Genomic DNA, 23,981 nt, shown 5'->3' with positions numbered 1-23,981 from the left:
TCAGCAGAGGTCTAAAGATGACGCAAGCTGTCTATGGTAGACCCCTGATGTGTTCACAGCAAGGTTAAATGTGTGCTTTAAAAAGTGAATAGAGGAGATATTTCCTCACCTTACTTCCTTAAAATCCCCAACATGGTCTCATGGCAGTTCATAATAATTTGTTCGAGATGACGAAATTGTAAGATATACGAAAAAGTATGACTTTTATTTCCATAGAGACCAACCAATCAACAAACAAAATTTGTAAGTAGTTACAATACATGCTTGACATTTTTGCTAGCCTCTTATCCAACACTTTACTTTAAGAAAGGAAATGTCTTTGAACATTTGGTTACTTATTCCATATTTATTTAAACGGGTCATGTCATGAGGAATGAAATGTTCCTTGATCTTTTGACATAAGAGTTTATTGTACTATAAAAACTTACAGTAAGTTTCAGAATTCAAAACTTCATCCCTAGTCAAAAAGAGCATTTATTGACACCAAGCTGCAAAAAAAAAGAAAAAAAAAGAAAATCTTCCGTGACTTCACTACATCACTGGGGGCCTTCATTAATGCGTGACCACCTCCACAGCAAGAGATCATCTCCTCCTTTTACATAATCACATCTTTGGTTCGCCCACTAGTGCACAGTCAGAGTGAATGATAAGAGAGCTGGACAGGTAGGCCTACAGCCCATCCTACACACCTAGAGGGACCATTCCTGTAGTTGTTATTTAACTAACAAAGAGATTGTGAAGTCACAGAAGATTAGAAAACGCTGTGTCATTCCTGACATTGGAAATTCAGCATCTCTGCATAGCCTTCTGAAGGATGACAATGTTAGGAAACAGCGGCTGAAGTTTATTTTCAATTGTTCCTGTTCGATCTGTGTGGGATTAAATGTTTTGTTCAAACATTTCTCTAAGGATTCTTTGAGAAATGTAAGCGTAAGCGTAGTTCTAGCACGAAGATCTCGGGATTCAGTCATCAGGCATCATATCCAATCACAATACAGCCTCCACTTCATAAACCTGCCAGCTGCTTTTCATTGTTCACTTTCATTGTTCACCCGCTCCCCTGTTGTCATTGCCTCCGGCAGGATCTGACGGTTCAAGCAGCATCGGAGTACTGAACCGTAGGACGGGGCTTGCGCCAAATGATATAAGAATCTTTTCATTCGTATCATTCCAATAATCTCGAGTCTTTCTGTTAGTACTGTTATGATTCAGACTTTGCTAAGAAATTTATATTGAAAGATGGAGCAGAGTTAACTATATTGGACACGACAGTAATGCCGGCGAGTAACAAAATGTAATACTACTGTTTTTGTCTGTTTCTGATATGTAAGGAGTTGTTTTGTCAGCCGTTTTTATCACAGAATAAACGGTAACACTTTATAATAACAGTACATGAATAATCATGAATTAATACCTGAATTAATAGTTACTTCTGCATAAATTAATGATGAGTTAAGGAATGGACTAATCAGGAACTAATGAAGAGCTAACATTAACTACAACATAAATCATATGAATTCATGCATTAATAATGATCACCTTAATTACATGTTAGTACATGTTTGATAGTTAATACATTAATTAACATTAATAAACTAAATCAAACAGGCTTTATAAGAAATAATGTGAAGTACTTCAACCTTGAATTAAATGTGCATAATTCAATATGGATATCATTTTAAAAAATTAGAATTTTTGATGTCTTCAGTTTCACCACAAACATCACTGGATGACGCAGGATTATTCTGCATAATTTACTTGGATCATCCTTATTTAATGTTGAACAAAAAGGAATTGCTGTCCCATCATTAACTCACCCTCATGCCATTTCAGATGTGTATGACTTTATTTCATCTGCAGAACACATGTTTGCCCCACCAAGTAGTCATGACATGATGATACATTAACAAATCATCTGTTGATTATAGTTCATGGGTAGTTAATAATGAGTTAATAATGATATGCTCCACCAAGTAAATTCATGACACGATGATGCATTAACAAATAATTTAATACACATGCACCTGTGAAATAAAGACCATTTTTTTTAAAGATCTGCTTATTTGAAAATCCAAATCCACCAGCATATATGACGTTAAAAAACATTTTTTTAAAGGGAAAACACCTTTAATGAGAAAACAACAACAACAAAAAACAATACTGAAATACAATTGTCAGTTTTCCACCAAGATGCTTTAAATGAACAAAATCTCTTTTAAAACATATACCAACTCAAAAGAATTCCAGACATACCTGTTAAGACATACAAAACACTTTTAAATGATTTATAAGGTGTGTTTTATCTCTCTATATCTCCTGATGTCAATCAGAAATGCTAAAAATGCTAATGTTAGCACTTACTTAAATAACAAAATTAATTCAAATACTCCCGGTAATGTCATCAGAACTTATATTATGAACACTTAGATTGAAAATGTCAGCATTACAATAGTGGCAAGCAGCCAGCCAACACCAAGAGCCAGCCAACACCACATAAGTGCCCCATCAGAAACAAACTCTCCACATACTGTAGTTCCAGACAGAAATGTAGCGAACTATCTGCACTTGAAATGGACACAATAACCCCCTTGAGTTCACACAATAAATGATTGAATGTTTACATGCACAAATGTCCATGAAAAAAAATAAAAAAATACTATTATTAACGATGTTGTTGAAGATGATGATGATGATCCTATCAATATCATCATTTTGAATTTTTATTTTGAGTTCTGATGAAACTCACAAATTAACCATGAAAAATACTGAGAAATGTATAAAAAAAAATAAAAATAAATAAAAAAAAAATGTTGATCCAGCAACATAAAGACAACCTTCCTATTTATGTGGGATGGATGACAAGTGAATTGAGTGGTAGGTTGAGTATGAAATGAAAGGGACGGAGAATAACATAAAATGGGTTGAGATCAAATTACTGGTGATCATTATTATTTGTGTTTTTCTAAATAATAATAATAATAATAATAATTATGTACATTTTAAAAAATGGCAGAATTATACTACATCATTCAATGATGTTTGTGGCAAAACTGCAGACAGATAAGTGCATAAAATACTTAAATAATGACAACATTAAATATGCATGTTTAATTTGAGGTTGAAATACTTCACATTCTTTCTTATAATTATTTAATTTATTCCCTAATAATAATTAATGCATTATCTATCAAACATGTACTAACATGTAATTAAGGTGACCGTTATTAATGCATGAATTCATATGAGTCATGTTGTAGTTAATGTTAGCTCTTCATTAGTTCCTGGTTAGTCCATTCCTTAACTCATCATTAATGTATTCGTAAGTACACTCTTAAAGATTTTCTCGTCAAAAAACAGTAAAGAACTGGCAGCAGGGTTGCCAGCATGTTACTGTAAAATTAACGGTGTCTTGCTTTTGCTGAAATTAACAGCTAGATACTGTTTTTACAGCTACATTATACAACTGTAATTTAGCAGCATAAAGCTGTCAAATTACATACTATCTACTGTTATTGAAATTAACAGCTATGTTCCCAGCATGCACTGCGGCATGAAGAAATTACTTCAATTTTTTACTATTTACTGGTTTATTTTGATGTTGTTTTTGTTACAGTCCAAGTTACTTGGATTTTAATGTTCAGCTCTTTCTTATTTATGTAAAAGTATGTTTGTTAACTGTCACCACTGTCATTTTGTATGCCGAGAGTTGATATCTGTGTGTCTTGATAAGAACTTGTGTTATGCTGTAAGTTCATCAAAAACATCAAACACTCAATTTGCTGATATCATTTTGCTGAAATATCCTTTACTGTTGTTTTCATGTGTAATGCATCACTATTGCCACATATAGTGCCATTTGCAAGGTAGGATCAGATATTCAGTCTGACCTTAGATTTTGTCTTCCAAGTAGCACAGTGCAATAACTTGTGTTTTACTTAAACATAAATTAACTGGCTGAAAAAACATAACATAATAATAAAGAAGGTCCAAGGTGCCAGCTCAAGAGATCACTAATCACCATAATGGTGACTTCAATCAAAACACAACTATTGATAACAAAACAACAACACTAATTAAACTAAGACTTCTATTAAGTCTGAATAAATAATTTTGTACGTGTTTTTATTTTTTTTATTTTTTTATTTTTTTACAATTTTTGTAGCACCAGTGCATTGCCAAAGCACACATACTTATTCAAGCGCAAAGGCTTATGGGTATTTCACCATTATAACCCACAATGCAGTGCTATACTGTTATTTTACTGTGTACAGATCATTGTTGTTGTTTTTTTGTTTTGTTTTTTTCATAAAAAATACACTGTTCAATCCTGGCAAAATTGTACATTTGATATGTACATTGCTTCTAAGGTTGATTATATTTTTTTATTTATTTATTTTTTACTTCTAATTAGACAGACAAGTGAAGGCTGATGTGAGATGATAAAGAACAGAGGTGTTGGTCAGAAACATCATGAACACTAACCATGTGCCACAAACTCCAATTTTCATGGGGGGGGTTTAAAATATACAGTATGTTTCAAAATGTCACTATAGCTTTCACCAAGATGATATCATTATTTTAAATGTTAATTTTCCCCTAATGCCTTGAATAGAACAGCTATTTACTGTAAAACTAGTCACTTCACAGTGAGCCTGCTCTTGATCTCCCAGAATGCAACATTTTTAACAGCAAACTACTGTATTTAAGAATCACAGTAGATTGCTGTAGGAATTTGGCTGTAAATTTACAGCAATATTTTACAGTGTAGCTATTAATTCAGGTATTCATTCATGATTATTTATGCACTGTTATTATAAAGTGTTACCAAATAAACCATGATCAGGACTCCAGCACGGAGTGGATCGTGCTTATTACATGGATACTTAACAAAGAAATACATAATTGCTCACAAAATATTGAAGTGAGACTAAATGAGAAGAAAGAGATGAAAAAGAGAAGAAAGAAGAAAGAGTAGGACAGAGTGCAACGAAAGACAGTTGTGCAGTACATGCTAGTGGCTGCTGTCTCATCTGTCTCGTATTACTCAGGACGTCCTATATTTGGGCTGAAATGAATGCATCGGGATGCCCTTAATACTATTAAAGCAGCAAAACAGTCGAGGATGATCCCCTTCCCTGGTCAACGGGTGAAATGATCGTGGGTGCGACTCCTCACCCAGCGAACATCCCATATTTCCCATTACATAGGAGGCGGATACCCGGGTCGACCTTCTATAACAGTTGGATACAGATTTATTAACCCATCACTTTCACAGCTTGTGTTAGTTTTGACTATTTTTACTTCAGCTAATACAGCTTTATATAGCATTATTGTATCACCAAATCTTGTATGCCTAGTAATATAAGTATTCAGGAGCAAGTTTGATTGTGTGCTTCAAATAATTTTGGACACATAGCTACCAATGATTGCCTGAACAGAGTGCTTTCAGGGGATTTTGTAAATCGCTTGCAAGTTTTCATTCTTTTTTTCTTGGAAAAAACAGTTCCATGAGTGTTGGCAGGGGGTGTTTGCACTTCAAAGATGTTAACAAATCATAACACAGTGAGCGTATGATGAAGTCTTAATGGGGACAGCACTGAAAATCAAGCATTTCAGACAGAGAGCCAGAGACAGGGTGGAAAAAAGTAATTGAATACTATGTTATGACTTGTTTTTGTGCAAAAACCTTTACTAACATTATAAGTGAAACAATAAAGTAAGAAATGCATGACATGGCATGACCCCTTTAAGCAATACAAATGACTGAAGTATGACAATAACCTGATTCCATTGTCTTGTTCCAAACCCCAATGTTTTCTTTCTTTTGTGGTACACAAAAGTTATTTTCCTATTAAAATCATTGTTAGGTTAGGTAAACTTAGGGAAAATTGTAATAACATTGTTCATTGGTTCATTGATTGTTATTTATGGGACTAAAAGTCATACATTTTAGTCAACTTGTACGATTTCTTATGATTTTGCCATCTCATACTATTATTACGACTTGAGACTAGGAAGAAATTTCCTGCTGTAGAAAAAGCTTGACTATGCCATCTTCATATGACACTAAAGCATCAGTTACACCCAGTCAGCACCCATTACCTAACCTTTCATTTACTGTTTACATTAAAACATAAATTACATTACTGCAGTCATTTACACAGGCTATCCGTGAATTATTGCAGTCTGGTTTTACTCCTTGTCATAGCACTGAAATGGCTCTAGTTAAAGTAATTCATGATTTCCTTCTAACCACAGACACTGGACGTGTTTCCGTACCTGTGCCTGTAGATTTAAGGACAGTGTAGGACGCCACTGATCAGCCTATTCTCACTGACAGGATATTTTAGTGGGTCTTCAAGTGAAGCTCTTTCCAGATTAAGAGTTCGTTTATCAGTGTCTGCTTGTATCTGTCTTTAGTAAATTATACTGGAATAGAATAAACTGTACAAACACCACAGGAATCCAAAAGTGCTGCCAACTCTCTTCCATCCCCATACTTGCTTTATTAATATGAGTCGGCCTTTTAGCCTCACTGCTCACCTCTTCGCCCCATTCTGGATTAAGCTGGATTACTTCTACAGAAAAGGGCTTTTCACATTGCACTTAACCCTGTGTTAACCGACATTTCACAAGTGTAATTTTGAAAGGGGGTTAGCATCACTTTTAACTCTCCATTGCTGTGCTAAAGGTATACAGCATGAAACAATGTGGTACTAAAATTTTACACCAAATTTAGCCACAGACAACCAACAATGAACTGCTGAAGTGTATACTTTAAATTTTCATGTCCTTTGTATAGTCGCAGAAACTTTCACACACTATTTAGTTTGCTGCCTGAAGGGATGCTGTATTCCTTTTGCATGTGTGTGTTTTTTTTTAGTATGTTTCAGAAAATTTAAGACAAACAGAGTGGCATTGCATGGTGACATTTCCACAGATAAGTAGTTCAGCTGATAAGCAGTTATTAACACAGGTTGCCTGTTGCAAGCTGTATTTGTCCAATCAATGTTATCGACCTTATAAATATGCAAAAAAAAAAAAAAAAAAAACACGTTAACCCAGGATTTACAAATGTACTCTACAGTGTGAAACCTCTGAACATAAATACCCAGGAAAAATTACTAACCCAGGGCAAAGTATGAACAGTATGAAACATTAACCTTGATAACCCAGGATTTGAGAATGATCAGGGGTTAACAATATAACACTGAAAAGCCTTAATATGTGCAATACTGAGAAATTTAGCAGAGCTGAGTTGTACTCTAAAGTGAGTTGTTATGTTTCTCCACCTCACCTTCCACAAAGTCATTTGTGTTGTTCTCGGTTACAAAGACAAAACAACATCCAACTTCACCAGACACTGAAATTAGAGAAAAGCACGCTGTTCATTCAGCTGTAAAGGTGTGCATTTAGGGCTCGTTTTAATGCTGTCGCCACTGATCTAAGTTTATTGGTATTCTTCAGAACCTTCAGAGCTGAGAGTCCCAACAGAGTTAATTAGGCTTTATACTGCTTACTGAAGCAGTGAATCTGTGGTTACACATATCAGAAGCCGCTCCACACTAAATCCATCAAGGATTTCCAAACCCGATAACTGCTGAGGATTCATCCAATGAGCCATCTGAAGGACGTTACAGGAGAAAAGCATGGGGATATAAATAATTCACTCATATACAATATGAAAGGAACAGGAATGAAATCCATTGGCCTGATTTTTGACCTGGCAAACAGCAGTGCATATGGCTTTCTGTATATTCATTAATTTGTTGTAATGGTTAAGATTTTGGTCTAGTTATAGAAATAATAATAATAAAAAAAATGCTATTAAATGTAAGCAGAAGTACAAAATTATAAATGCATGGATGCTAAAGCATCCCTCTTTCAGGTTCACAAACACAGATAATATTTTAGTAATTTGGTCTCCTCTCTAATTCAAAATGTCTTGCATCACATAACAGGTTAAAACAGAAAAACATTATTTTATAGCCTATTTTTGATTAATAGCCACGTTTTTTTTTTTTTTTTTTTTTTTTTAAGTTTAGACTTACTTTAACTTGCGCAGTTAGAAGCATTAAGAATGACTATTATGAGACTGAGATGTTGTAAGGGAAATTTTTGCATGTTAATAAACTACCAACAAACCTGCGCTTTGAATTTTTTGACCCGACTGACTTTTCTAATCAATTACCTTGTCCCAATTACTAAATAGGTTCAGGTCTCACGCGCACTCTGCTTCACGAACTAGAGAGCGCGAGACCTTGCAGCGGAGAGACCACGGAAAGAGGGAGTGTGCTTGTGTATGTAGAAGCTAACAAACAGAGTAAGGGGGGGGGGGGGGGGGGGTTGGAGGGAGGAGAGAGAGAGAGAGAGCGAGAGAGAGAGAGAGAGAGAGAGAGAGTTGGGAAAAAAGACTACCACCTCCACCACTTCTATCTATCAGCCAGCCGAGCATCCTGCGGAAAGTCACTTCCAGCGCGCGAGCGTTCGGTGCTGCATTTCTGTCCGTCCGAGCAAATGGATCATTAAACAAGGCAGGATGTGACAGAGGAGCACACATGAAAAACTAAACTACATTATTTTGCGGTGTGCTCCAATGACGCTGGTTTACTTTCATATTAATGTTCATTTTCACACTTGGATTCTTTTTTTTTTTTTTTTTTTTTTTTCAGTTCTTGCTCATTAATGTGCGGATTTTCGGTGAACACTTACGAAGTATTATCAGGGGAAAATTTTGTAAATGTATCGGAATGAATGAAAAGTTTTAAGATTTTTCATGGGTAAGTAACAAAAACTCAGATTTTGAAATGGAAGGGAAATGAGTGTGTTTGACATAAATTATTATTATTATTATTATTATTGTTGTTGTTGTTGTTGTTGTTGTTGTTGTAACTATTATTATTATTATTATTATTATTATTATTATTATTATTAACCAAATGTAAATGTTAGGTGCCGATAATAGCCTATTCATCATCCTTTACCATTCACATTTTGCGCAGAGGAGAATAGCGGTTGAGAGAAAAATTAATCCACGTGAGGTAAAAAAAAAAAAAAAAAAAAAAAAACTGTTTAGTATTACTGTCAGTGTATGGATAATGGTTACATCAGTTATGTGTTAGCGTTTTTTGTTTTGCATTGAGATCAACAGGTTCGCATCTCTGTTTCGAACTGCAGCTGGACTGCAGAAGGGCTCGGTTACTCAAGCACAAATCGTGCTTTACCTTTTAGATTTGATGGTCGCACTGATGAGTTGATAATTAATAGTTTTGAACCGTATTTATAAGGTCATCAGCTTTCTTTGCAAGTTTTCACGGTATGTGCTGTATAATGATGCATGGGGGATATTTGTTGTCATTGTAAAATAATCTTTATAAACAGATCATGTTAATCTGCTGTTTTCTGTATTTGTACAGTGATTATAATATATTTGTGTCAGAAGAATACAGGCATTATGTTAAATCTGTGTCTGTGCTGTAAAATTATGGACTAATGATGCCTAGTAAAGTATTCAATTCACCTGCCATAGCAGAGTCATTTTGTACCTTCACTGTGGTGGAGAAACAGTTTTGAGTTTTGAGAGATATTTTTTGGATTTCACCTTGTTTGCTACAGTTTGCAGGCCAAAAGTCTATGTCAGTTTACAAGATTTATATCAGGCATTGAAACACAGGGTGTTAAGACAGAATCTCAGAATCTCAATGATTTTGGAGCTAACCTTGTCAAAATACCTGCTTTTAACAAAACAAAGTCCATTTTCCCTTTATTTATCTTCTGTTTTCGATCTCGTCTTGTTTGCTCCCTTTTCGCATATTTGTGTTGTTTCATAAATATTTCCATTGCTATTTGTGTGTTCCTTGTCTTCACTTTTTCTGTTCTACCTAACTTAACCTCCCTTTTACCTCTGCCTCTTTATTCTACTGTCATCCTGTTCACTTGTGCTGTCTTTTCACTACCAATTCATGTCTGTCTCTTACCCTTCTCACTCTCTCCTCCTGGAACTCTCTCCTTGTTTTCCCACATATTCAAATCTCTCACTCTTTTCTTATCTCTCCCTGTCTCTATGTCTGTCTCTCTCTTTGTAGATGGGGTCTGATCTTATGTCAAGCTGGTTGTGAAGGTGTTCGATCTGGTCCCCTCGACCCCAAACGGAGTCCCCATGGCTGCTGGAGTGGCGGCCTGGCTCCCCTTTGCTCGGGCGGCGGCCATAGGATGGATGCCTGTGGCCAACCTGCCCATGCCTGTTGCACCAACCAATAAGAACAAGCGACAGGATGAGCTCATTATCCTCAATGTCAGTGGCCGACGCTTCCAAACCTGGCGGAACACACTAGATCGTTACCCTGATACACTCCTGGGGAGCTCAGAAAAAGAATTCTTCTTCAATGAGGAGACTAGGGAGTATTTCTTTGACCGAGATCCGGACATGTTTAGAAGTATTCTCAACTTCTACCGCACAGGAAAGCTGCACTACCCACGCTATGAGTGCATCTCTGCCTATGATGAGGAGTTGGCATTCTTCGGAATCATTCCTGAGATCATCGGTGACTGCTGCTATGAAGAGTACAAGGACCGCAAGAGAGAGAACATAGAACGTCTTTTGGATGACCTTGAGGACAACAAAGACAGCAAACTCCCCAACATGACAATCCGGGAGACCATGTGGAGGGCCTTCGAGAACCCACATACTAGCACCATGGCGCTGGTTTTCTACTATGTAACCGGTTTCTTCATCGCCATATCTGTCATCACCAATGTGGTTGAGACAGTTCCATGTGGTTTGACACCAAATCAGAGAGACGTTCCTTGTGGGGAACGCTACACAGAGGCATTTTTCTGCATGGACACGGCATGTGTTATGATCTTTACGGTGGAGTATCTGATGCGACTGTTTGCGGCGCCCAGCAGGTACCGCTTCATGCGTAGTGTAATGAGCATAATCGATGTTGTGGCAATCCTGCCGTATTACATCGGACTTGTCATGACTAACAACGAGGACGTGAGCGGAGCCTTTGTCACGCTTCGAGTGTTCCGCGTCTTCCGGATCTTTAAATTCTCCCGCCACTCTCAGGGTCTTCGGATCCTTGGCTACACGCTGAAGAGCTGTGCGTCAGAGCTTGGCTTCCTCCTCTTTTCCCTCACCATGGCCATCATCATCTTTGCCACAGTGATGTTCTACGCTGAGAAAGGCTCCACTTCCAGCAAGTTCACCAGCATCCCAGCCTCCTTCTGGTATACCATTGTAACCATGACAACACTGGGGTAAGTCTTTTTCTCTCTGATAGGCTTTCCCTCTTTTTTTTTTTTTTTAGCACTAAACTTAAATCATGCCACACCCTTCCCTCATGCATTTCAGAAGGTAAGTCTTAAAAAATATATATTGCAGCACCATACAAAGTTGGCCTGTATACAAGGTGTGGTTGAATGTGTTGTGTTGACCAATGAGCACTAATGTAGATGAAAGCAGACAAGTGTTGTAGTTGAAAACAGTTGTTTACATTATAAAATTATACCAGGAGAACTTGTTTCCCTCCAGCTTGTAGGTTTTCCTTCTTTTCAAAGTTAACTATTAGAATTTGCATTTGAAAAAAAGTAACAAAACTCCAATGACCATGGTTGCTGACTGCAGTCATGCCTTCCCAAAGCAGCGGTAGGTTTGGATTTAACTTACTGCCCCGGCTAGACTTTATTCATCCCTATTATACACCAATTCATATTTAAGCATGTGTGAAGCAGGCGGAGGAACATACTTCAGCATTTCTCCCACATAGTAACAACAGACAGCAGCTGCAGAGCTGTATAGCCCCATTCACTGCTACTCTCCCCCTCACAATTCACAAATCATAGGCCATTTATTCATATGTCCATGACTGATAAAAGTAGACATTTGACATGATTGGTTTTCAGAAATTGCAGGATTCATTTTGTTTATAACTGATTGGCTAATGCGATTATGTGGTTTATGACTTGAGTAATTGGCTATAGATCGCTGCTACGGCACCAGACCGTTTCAACCTGTGAAGCGACAAAACTATGTAGTTGCTGTGTCACTGTGTCTTTGAAACCAGAGCTGCACAGTCAAAGTCTTTGAGATCCCATTTAGTAGGCTGCACGACTCACTGGCTGATGCACCAAAACAACAAGATAAATAACTTAATTCATGGTGAAGGGTAAATCAGGAATGTTACATTGCCAAAAGGTTTGGTCCTTGATGAATACATCTGTTTCATTGTTTACACACATGCACGACATCACCTGTTTAGGTGATTATCTTATTCTTATGAAGAATTACAAATAGATAAAAGCTCATTTATTTGATTCATTCTTGCTCTTTATTTGGAGATCTGTGTCTTTGTCATGTCAATGTATAAATGTTAGAGAACCTCTGAATTGCTAATTATGGGCAGTTGTTGTATTATTATCCTGTATATCAGTGTTATTGTTGTGTTAATGTGTTGGCTAGTTTTATGTGGATTCCTGTGTAGAGTGGATCTCATTACTATATTATGACTATTACTACTCACTAGAGATCCAGTCTCCGTCAGCATCTGAGACTTTACCCGCAACGAGAGAGGGAGACACTTCTCATCAATAAAACACACTGTAGAAGTGTGTGTCACTGTGACTAATGTTCTCAGGTACATCTGCTGAACAATGTAAACCACCATCACATTTCCAACCCCACTGACGTCACTTGATATCGCCGTCTGTGTAGGAGTTTTAATCTCCTGAAGTTCAAGCCAGATATAAGGGTTTAGGTTCACATCCCAGCAGTTTAACACAGCTGATTGTGCCAGTCACAGTGTAAGGCATAGGTTTTGGTTTGTATTACAATACACCTGTTGATTCGATGGCTTAAGAATTCTTTCCCGTCTTTGCTCTTGACCAATGCAGTGCTGTATTTTACTCTCCTTGTGCTTCTCTTATTCAGTGATTCATTCACACTAAAGTGCACATTACCTGGGGTCTTCACCTGACTCGAACAGTGTGAAACATGGCACTGCAGTTCAGCTCCTCTGGTGTCAGGTGACTCTGCTTCCTATGTGAGACAGTGACATCATGTTAACATGTAAAGAGCAGACCCATTGCCCTGCAGTCACAGAGACACTCAGCATGTTTCACACACTGGCAGCACTGCTGAGAGCTAGGAGAAGTTATAGCTGTTTCTCAGAAATATTTGGGAATTATTGTGTTCCTGTAACTGAACTGGTAGAGCATGGTACTAACAACAAGGTCATGGGTTCAATTCCCAGGGAATGAATCAGCCTAATCTCAGGAAACTAATGTGACTGTGGCGAAATTTTTTGCAAAATGACATTACTTGGTTGTGAGATGAAAAACGCAATTGCTGAAGCAACCATGTCATTTCATGGTGCTTTCATGAAACGTATTTTTGGCTCTGAGCGAAGAACAAAGAAGCACTTCACCGTGAGTGTGCCTGGGCCTTTAAGCTATGCACTGTAAATGCAGCATTACAGACCTGCAACTGTCTGATAAGTTTTTACTAAGACAACAATATTGTCAATAAAAGAAAACAACTCTCTGCCCTTGGCTGGATAACTTTAGTAGCTTTAAGTATTAAGATATTATTTACTGGCATTTACTGAGAATACTTGAGATTGCTTTTTTTTTTGTGTGTTTTATATATATATATATATATATATATATATATATATATATATATATATATATATATTATTAATTACCATTTGTCTTGAATAATTGCTAGAGAACTTAAAATAATTTAAGAAATTCTTGAAGGCTTAGTGCCATTGTTTTGATGTAATATTTATATAAACATTGAAGAGTTTAAATAAAATAGTGTATACAATAACATAGGCTATTATTTTTGGTATCGAAACTGGCATTGTTATCGAATACTGACATTTTGGTATTAATGTGAAGAGGTTGGTTGATGATCAGGCTGTTACATTTGGACATCAAAGACATTCTAACTGGCTTTGTCATCAAAAGGTCCAGCATTTGGATTTTGGTTCAGCTCAGGTGTGGCCTTGTTATGGATGTAAAAATCATGTGCCTAATTTGTAATATAGTGCTTGCTATTTAACTATTAGAAAAATGCGCAAGTTTCACTCAGTGCTACACAAGTGGGGTGCAAAGTTAAGGTGCTCTGTGGAAAAGATATTAATTAGTCCAAAAAAAAAAAAAAGCAAAATAACCATGGCACTCATATTACATTAAAAAGCCTTTATTATTCCATGGCTATAGACAAATTTGGGTGGATGAAATGTTTTGTCAGAGAAACGCAGAGGCAGGACCCAAAAGCGGAGTTAAAAAAACAAGGGGATTTATGTAAACAAAAACAATGGCTAAATCCAACATAAATTCCCACAAGGGGGAAAAAACTAGCATAAACTACCCCATAGGGGAAACAGACAATCCAGGCTGGGGCAGAGGAGAACAGGGCACAGGACCAACCGGACCAAGCTGGGATGAAACAGGACTGAAAAACAAGACCGACATAGGGGAACAAACAAGACGAACTGGGCCTGGACAATACACATAAGGAGCCTAAAATAGGGAGAGAAATCAACATGTTAACAAGACAGGGCAGGTGTGACTAATAAACTTCTAATGGGCAAACAAGGAGGCAGGTGTTACGAACACTCCCCTCGATATTCACCCGAGTATTAACTGTTTCTCACGAACTATGATTCCCATTATCCTCAGCGGGACTGATTACCACACACCTGTACCTTATTTCATGGACTATTTAAGCACTTGAAACAGTGGGTTGGTGCGAAGTCTTGTTTTTGCCCTGGTTAATGTTTCTGAGTGGGTTTCCATATTAGTTTGCCTGTGTTTGAACTTCTGCCTGTTATTGTCATTCTGCTGCACTGCTGCCTGCCTTTTGACTTTGATCTGTTCCTGGATATACTCTTTGTGATTGTTTTCTGCCTGCCTCGACCCTCTGCCTGTTTTTTGACCACGATTATTGGATTTGCCTACGTTGCTGTATATTTTAAATACTGACCTCTACCTGTTGTATATTCTCTGTGATTTTACAAGTGAAGCTGCAAATGGATCTAACTTCTGGTTCTTTTGAGTCTGTTACAGCGGGGTATGACGTAAGACAGAGAGACAAAACAATGCCACATGCTCTCAAGACAACAAAACACCTGAATGGCATGAGCGCACATTGCCAAGACAATGAGGCAATATACACCCATGACAATGACGAACAAGACGAGAGAATGTGTGCTCCCGACATGAAACAAGACAGACTGAAGAGCACACGGCAGGGAATACAATTGAAACCATGTGCTCGCACAAAGACAGACAACAAAACACAAGGCGGACATGGGACAGTGATGCCACGGTCCTGTCAGACAAAAACACAGAGTGACAGGACCGTGACACATTTTATCTATACAGCATGTGATAAAGGCTTTTTTTAATGTAATAAGAATGTCATGGTTATTTTGCTTTAAGAGCAAATTTTACTGCTCAAAGACTTTCTTTTTTATATATTTCTGTTTATAATGAATATAGGCTTCATTATTATCTTCATTATTCAATATTTTATATGTATAATATTTTTTAATGCAATATAAGAACAGGGCAAAATTAAGTGTTTATGAACTGATAATCTGCCCTTTTACCCATGATTTGTGTGAAAGTGTATAAAAGTAATTGTTGTTGTAGCACCTCTAGTGTTCATTTCACCAGGAAACTGGCTCGATGGATATACATCGAGCCATGTAAAAATAATTTTGCAAAAATGTAGATATACTAACCAGATTCTATGACACCAAGTTATATTGATTGTTCAAATTTACTCGTCATGTGCATTGTATGTTGGATGAAAGCATCTGCCAAATTTGTAATTGTGTCTCACACACTTTCTGTTTTTCCTCCACAGTTTACTCACGGTTACACCAAAAACATTTAATTTAGCTGCTCTCCTGTTGGATTTCAGGACTCTGTGTTTTGTCTTGGTAAGAGGGCAGGGTAATGGTTTAAAATAAAGGAAGAGAATGGATGAGACAAGCAGAGAGAAAGAGAGTGTGCAGATAGAGAAAGAGAGACAGATTAACCTTCAGTCACAATGGAATAGCAGGCAAACGAGCAGACAAAATTGCAAACCCTATGTTGCGTGTTCCACAGCAAAACCCTGGCATCAGATTTTATGTTGCATAAAATGTCAAGCACTGATTCAGTTGCATCATGGTACTTATGTTAATCTGGCCCTGACCACACTGCTGGAACCACCTCACCAGATCCTGGCAGGGTTTTATCTGCATCTTAATGCCATTAGAAAGATGGGCAAAGTCTGTTTAAAATTTACTTTGGGCTTTTATGGTCATGTTTCTGCTGTAAAAACAGGAGGTTAAGGCTGATTGGGATTTAAAGACAGAGATGAGAATATAATGAATGATTGTTTATTTATTTATTTGCGTTAATAAGACAGATTTGGCCTTTAGGTGCAGTAGCATATTCTGAATGACCTTTAAATAAAAACACATATCTAGCCTGCTTTTCAGCCAGGCGGCTTAGAGCAGTGACAACAAGATATACCTGAAAAATTACTATATAATTCAAATATATACCTGAAAAATCTCTATATAATTGGTAGCTTAATTAGCCTTTTGCCCTGTAGTATTGGTTGAATTGGTTAAGTTATGCGCTCTGTGCCCTTATGTTGCAGACCTACATATTCTGCATGTTAATGTTGCATTGAAATAAATCAACTCTCTTATAAGGGCTTTCAGTTGTTACCACAACCATTAATCAACATGACACTCAAAATGCACACTCTTGTTTAAAACACTGAATAGATCAAGACTCACCATTCGGCCCTAACACATGACTTTTTCTCACTCTCTCTTTGCCGCTCCACCACTGTTGTAACAAATGAGGCTGGTATCCCTTCAGCCGACCGCCAGAGGGAGCCCTCTCCCGAATACTGACACTGAACCGATTATTCTATGGTGACTTCCTGTTTGTATCATATAAATAGCCATGCCTTGCCATTGTGACCTTGTGAAATATTGCCAGTTTCACTGTCTTACCAAGCATTATTCTCATTGTCTGTTTCATTGCCTACTTGTTATGACCATTGTGCCTGCTTTACTGGATTACCAATTTTGGATTACTGTTTTGCTCTGTTTTCTTGGTTGGACTGATTACCTGTTAACAACTACTTTGCCTGCTTCATGACTAGGGGTGTAACAGTATGACATTTTCACAGTATGATAACCATCACAAAAATTACCTCGGTATTATGGTATCACGGTATTTAGGTGCACTGATGATATTAAAAGCGGTTCAATATTTGGTTATGAAATAGGCTATTCTGATAAACAGATATATTTCAGTTATAAAAAATTCTTGAACTTTATTTTGGATTTCGTCAACTTTAGTCCTTTAACTTTTGATCTTGAACTTCAGGACACTCTCTTAATCCGACAAGGTAAAAAAAACAAAATAACAAACAGGTAAACATTAATAAAAAAAAATGTTGGCAACATGTACAGTAGTCAGATGATTATAACTAAAATATTTTTTATATAAACAACAAGTGAGAGAGCACAAAAATTACACTGAGCGAACGAAGTATTCTAACCGACGAGCAAGCGTGATTCTATTTAGCTCGCAAAGATGCTCAAGCACATAATATACTGGATCGTGTGCAGACACCGAGTGCACTCTCCTAGTACTACCCTCGCTCTTTTCCAAGTGTCTTAGCAGCAGCTGTTACCAATGTGTAGAAAATAGAAGGGAAAAACCCACTTAATTAATTTCGTAGCGGGATTGCACGTCTTACGCAATATTTTAAGTATCCCCACACATTCCGTGTTCACAATGCATGAAATCCCCACATTTTTCGTTTTTACATGTTGGTGAAAAGCAGTAATCCACACATTGCAACACAAGAAATCAACAGTTTCTTTCTATAGGACTGAAAATCCATGTCTCTCCGTGCATATCTCTCTGTGCAGCATAGACTGTTTAATGTGCATGCGTTCTCAATAAGGCACAGAGCGCAAGTTTTATTCCCACTGTAAAAAAAAAAAAGAAAACACATTTTCTCTCATTAATTCGCCTTTATAGATGAAGCGCCGAATGAGATGAAATGGAGTTAATTAACAGAGGTTCGGGAGGAGCATGTTAATTTTAATCTGACAAATCACAGCCCACGTGCAGGAGTATATAAGCCACTGCTTTCCTGCTTCCTGTGACAACTCTCGTGACATGTGGGTCCCACCCTCAAGCCAGCAATGTGTCCAGCACCGTGGCCTTCCTTGTGCCAGTCTCTCTCTCCCTGTCTGCTGGCGGTGTGGCTCTTTTATGTCTCTCTCCCTGTGCTCACTGAAATTAGAGACAGGTGTTAGACATAATCTAGCTCAGGTGCAAGCTCCCTTACCGCTTTCTCTCTCTCTGGAGAGACGCTTGACCACGGCCCCGCTGCCACAATACCCCACTTCAAAAAGCATCATAGTCCACTGCAATAAATAGGCTGTAGTTCATTGCATCAACAAGGACCGTTCTCTTGCCCCCGAAATCATGCTGTTTCTAAGACGTCTAATTTGGATTTCAGCCTGTAACCAATTCATAATCTCTGCTAGACATATACCAGGATCAAAGAATCAAATGGCTGACTCACTTTCCCGCTTTTCCTTTCAGAAATTCAGAGTATTAGCTCCAGAGGCAGACTCAACTCCGATCCCGGTACCTCCATGTTCAGAGCTGAGATTCCTATAGACCATCCCCTCAAACAACTTCTCACTGCATCACTCGACTCCATAATTTGAGCAGTCTCACCGAGAACTCTCCAAACCTACTGGACAGCCTGGAAAAGCTTCAAACAATTTCACCAAACCTATAAGCTGCAGTTCCCAAATTTGTCCCTACTAGCCATTCCATCTTTTATTTCTTTCCTAAATCAGTTCCAAGGCATTCAACCAGGTACCATCAAAGGCTATCTGAGCGGCGTACATTTCTTCCACAAATTAATATTCGGCAAGTCAGCCCCAGTAATCAATAACCCCCGAATTTCTCTGCTCATTAAAGGAATAAAAAAATCACAACCTGCACGCCCAGACACCAGAATGCCTCTAACCATCGACATTTTAACAAAATGCCTAACAACCCTCCACCTTGGTTACCATTTATTAAACACAGCCCGCACACTTGACGCTATGTTCATTCTAGCTTTGTTCAGCTTTCTGCGCTGCTCAGAAATCACTGTCAACACTCAATTCGATCCCAAAATCCATCCCACCTTCTCAGACCTGCAAATTATAGATAACTAAATAATCAGACTCTTCATTAAACAAAGCAAAACGGATCAATTTAAAAAGGGGCATTCGATTTACATTTTCAATTTGCCCTCCCCCATCCAACCTTACCAATCTCTTGCTTTATTTCTCGCTTACAGACATTCCCACATCAAGTCCCCTCTGGATCCGCTATTTACCGATGATAATAACCATGCAGTTTCAAGATTCTGGTTTCAAAAGCACCTTAAAGCAGTCCTCCTCCATTCCGGCATCCCGGCAAAATTTTACTCCAGTCATTCATTCCGTATCGGCGCAGCAACCACCGCTGCCCAAAAAGGTTTATCGGAACAACAAATTCAATCTCTCAGTCGTTGGTCTTCAGATGCATATCACACCTACATCAGATCCAATCATTTCCACATCAGGAAAGCTCATCAACCACTAATCAGCTAAATTCCTTATCAGTACCACCTGTCACCGTGTCGATACATTCTAGATGCACACGCGCGTACGTGCACATGTATGTATAAGCGCAGATGTGTGTGCATGTGCGTGTGTGCACATGTTTGTGCCTGTGTATGTATGTGTGCACATGTATTTATGCGTATGTGTGTATATGGGTATATGTGGGTATATATATATATATATATATATATATATATATATATATATATATATATATATATATATATATATATATAGTGTATGTACGTGTGTACATGTATATATATTTAAATTAGAAATCCTCCCATTTGAATTGCAGCATAATCCTCTCCATCAAATGCCGCGCAAACTCATCCACTTCCTTGTATCACCTGCTCTCCCCTCGGAGGCTACCGATTGGCTTTTGCTTCAGATAAAGAGTGGCACCCATTCGATTGCTTGCTGGGCTTACCCGTTCGAATGTAGTGAGCGCTCTCTCTCTATAGAGCAGTCTCCCGTTTGAATCGCAGTGTGAGCCCTCCCTTTCGAACGTAGCATGACCAACTCCTGTGCTGATTTTCAAAGTTTGATTGCTTGCTGGGCTTACCCGTTCAAATGCTGTGAGCGCTCTCTCTCTATAGAGCAGTCTCCCATTCGAATCACAGTGTGAGCCCTCCCTTTCGAACACAGCACAAACCAACTCTCGTTCTCATTCTCCCCGTTCGACTGCTTGCTGGGCTTACCCGTTCGAATGCCGTGAGCACTCTCTCTCTATAGAGCAGTCTCCCGTTCGAATTGCAATGTGAGCCCTCCCTTTTGAATGCACTATGACCAACTAATGCTCACTTTCCCTGTTCGATTGCTTGCTGGGCTAACCCATTCGAATGCCGCGAGTACTCTCTTTTTCTCTATAGAGCAGTCTCCCTTTCGAATACAGTGCGAGCCAACTCTCATTCTCACCTTCCCCGTTCGACTGCTTGCTGGGCTTACCCATTCAAACGGCGTGAGCTAAACCTCCCTCTCTTAGAACAGTCTCCCGTTTGAATCGCAGTGTGAGCCCTCCCTTTCGAACGCAGCATGAGCTAACTCTCATTTACACCTTCCCTGTTCATATACTGTGAGCCCATCCACTTCTACGACAAGTGTTGGTCTCTCGTTCAAATCTCAGCGTAGCCCTCTCGACCAGTAATTGTACAAGAATGCAGCTTCAAACAAATGCTTAAAGCACTCTTTCAGTACAGATTTTGGGGGGAAGAACAATTCAGAATTGTTGCTGGCTTGCTGTCCTGATACTTCCTGCCATAGTCATGATACTGTTCTGTCATCTTAACGCTTTTTTGGGGGTAATTAGGACTCGAGTCTCGAGCTCCGAGCCCTCCAGTATACAGACAGCAAGCTAAATACATTTACTGCTTCAACACAAGATTACATTAACATACGAACTACTGAAATGGAGTTAATTATTAGAGGTTCGGGAGGAGCATGTTAATTTTAATCTGACAAATCACAGCCCACGAGCAGGAGTATATAAGCCGCTGCTTACCTGCTTCCTATGACAACTCTCCTGACATCCCACCTCCACCCCATCTCCACCTATTCTCTAGATTCATTATCTAAATAAGTAAAGTCCGGGGGGGTAATCAGGACTTGAGTCGAGTCTCGAGCGCCGAGCCCTCCAGTATACGGACAGCAAGCCAAATACGTTTACTGCTTCAACACAAGATTACATTAACATACGAACTGCGGAAATAAACTTTGTTGAACCCCAGTCATACATGTGTCTGGAAATCACAAGCTGCTCAATATCAAAATGTAAGTATAGATTTAATTAGGTTGGTTTCAAAACATAAACATTAATTCGACATTATAATAGTGTTTGAGATGAAAAGAAGCAAAATCACTATGGCTATTAGGCTATTATTATCAGAGCTGTTCAGCTGCAGAGTGAAGATGAATATTCAAAACAGTCTACTTCATATCATCCTCATGAAACACCAGTTACATTTCTCATTTCTGGACCGTACAGGTATATTTGTTTTTGTGCTTTTTGCATCAGTCTGTGTTGGTCTTTAGGTTGTCTGATTTCATGTTATATACAGTACACACTGTTAATTCATAGATTAGGCCTAATATCTCCCTAATGCATATTACACTTCACAACCGATTTGGTAGCAAGTCTCTTCTCAGGGATTCGTATGTATATTACATTCAGACAATAATCACATCTTTAACTCAGTGATTAAATATTTGATCCTGTGTGTAAATACACTACACATGGCCAAAAGTTGCATGACAGCATAACTAAACAGGTGACCGAAAACACATCTCCTCCAAAGAACTCTTCACTTAAAAACTCATGTGTAAATGGCAGTATGGCTGAGGTTAATATGATGTATTTATGAATTTATATTTGTAAAGTGCTTATATGGGATTACATAAGGCATAAATCATATCTTGCAAATTATAAATGTGATTAAATTTTGTGGGACATTGCCTTAAAAACATAATATATGTAAAAAATATTTATCTTCAGACACATTTTTAAAGCAATGATGGTAAAAACAGCTATTTATCATTTTTGTGTTAGGGCCAGTAAAAATCTGAAGCACTGGCCTGACCGTGCCAGTAGATAAAATCCTTAGCTTTGAGCCCTGCCAATACTGACAATTTCTGCCACAGTTTCTCTGTCAATTTCTTGCATGCATGTCAATTTCCTGAACACCATAAGCCATGCACTTTGTAAACACTATTTAGTACTGTTTTACAAATAAAACATTATTAGTATTATCAAACACATTGGCCTACTGTTGCACTGCACTTAGGCAAAAGAACATCACTTAACATCACTGCTGTGAACAATGCACCTATAGGCACAGGCATCACTCACCAAACTGTTCCAGTTACATTATGGATTGGATTATTTCACACAGAGACCATATCTCTTTATGTCATCAACTCACTCAAGCATCTTCTCATTCTGGGTCATCCTTGGCTGACTATCCATGATCCCATCATCTCCTGGAACCAGGGTGAGTTAAAACAATGGTCAGATTACTGTCAGTTAAACTGTCTTCATGTCACAGTCACCATGCTATATTTAACTACTAGCATTGAAAGTCCTGAGAACCAAGCTCAAATCTAGGTCCCCAGGGAATATTCTGAATTCACCGAGGTATTCAGCAAAATCAAGGCAAACCAACTACCCCCTCATTGTCTATGGGACTGCGCTGTTGAGTTACTTCCTAACATGGCACCCCCTAGGAGCAAAGCCTATCCATTGTCAAGACCTGAAACCATGGCCATGGAGACTTACATCGAGGAGGCTTTAGCTTCAGGGTTCATTCTTCCTTCCACCTCACCAGCTGCAGCAGGCTTCTTCATCGAGAAGAAAGATGGAGGGGTCTGTCCATGCATTGACTACCGAGGATTGAACACGGTGACAATCAAGTACAGGTACCCACTCCCTCTTGTGCCGTCTGCCCTAGAACAACTATGTGAAGCACGCATCTACACAAAACTGGATTTGATGAGTGCTTACAACCTGATTCATATTAGAGAGGGAGACAAGTGGAAAACGGCATTTATCACCACTGGGGGCACTATGAATACCAGGTGATGCCTTATGGCCTGGCCAATGCACCAGCTGTGTTCCAGTCATTCATCAACAAGATCTTCAGAGACCTCCTCAACAGATGTGTCATCGCCTACATTGACGACATCCTCATATACTCCCAAGATAAACACAACACAAAGACGTTAAAATGGTCCTCTCCCACCTTCTGAATTGCCAACTCTTCGTGAAAGCAGAAAAGTGTGAGTTCCATGCTACCCATACAACATTCTTGGGGTATATCATCAGTCACTGAGGTGTTGAGATGGATGACTCCAAGATCAAGGCAGTCATGGAGTGGCCAAGACCCAACACTGTTAAGGAGCTACAACGTTTCTTGGGTTTTGCGAACTTCTACAGGAGATTTATCCACAACTACATTCTCATCTCTGCTCCTTTAACGTCATTGCTCAAAGGAAAACCATCCAAGCTACCATGGAGTGACTCTGCTCAAAAAGCCTTCAACACCCTCAAGACAAGTTTCATGACTCCCCCCATTCTCAAGCACCCAGATCCTAACCAACCGTTCATTGTGGAAGTAGATGCCTCAGACTAAGGCATAGGGGCAGTACTCCCTCAATGCCACGGTAATCCTGGAAAACTTTATCCTTGTGCTTTCTTTTCCCATAAACTGAACTCAGCTGAAAGGAACTATGATGTTGGAAATAAAGAGCTACTCTCCACGAAAGCTGCGTTGGAAGAGT

General features: G+C 38.5%; 1 protein-coding gene across 3 annotated transcripts in view; it reads left to right on the top strand.

Moving 5' to 3' along the window:
• Positions 1-8,651: 8,651 nt before the first annotated feature.
• Positions 8,652-23,981, top strand: part of LOC127424247 (potassium voltage-gated channel subfamily D member 3-like) — a 153,638-nt gene continuing 138,308 nt past the window's right edge. For all 3 annotated transcript variants that reach the window (XM_051669255.1, XM_051669254.1, XM_051669253.1), the window contains exons 1-2: positions 8,652-8,780; positions 10,086-11,262. In XM_051669255.1, coding sequence (XP_051525215.1) covers positions 10,160-11,262 — 1,103 coding nt within the window. In that variant the 5' untranslated portion in view covers positions 8,652-8,780; positions 10,086-10,159. The remainder of the gene's footprint in view (positions 8,781-10,085; positions 11,263-23,981) is intronic.

The sequence above is a fragment of the Myxocyprinus asiaticus genome, chromosome 33 (genome assembly GCF_019703515.2).
Source record: "Myxocyprinus asiaticus isolate MX2 ecotype Aquarium Trade chromosome 33, UBuf_Myxa_2, whole genome shotgun sequence".
Classification (NCBI taxonomy): Eukaryota; Metazoa; Chordata; class Actinopteri; order Cypriniformes; family Catostomidae; genus Myxocyprinus; species Myxocyprinus asiaticus.
The sequence above is the reverse complement of the archived record's forward strand: the minus strand, read 5'-3'. Positions and strand labels throughout refer to the sequence as shown.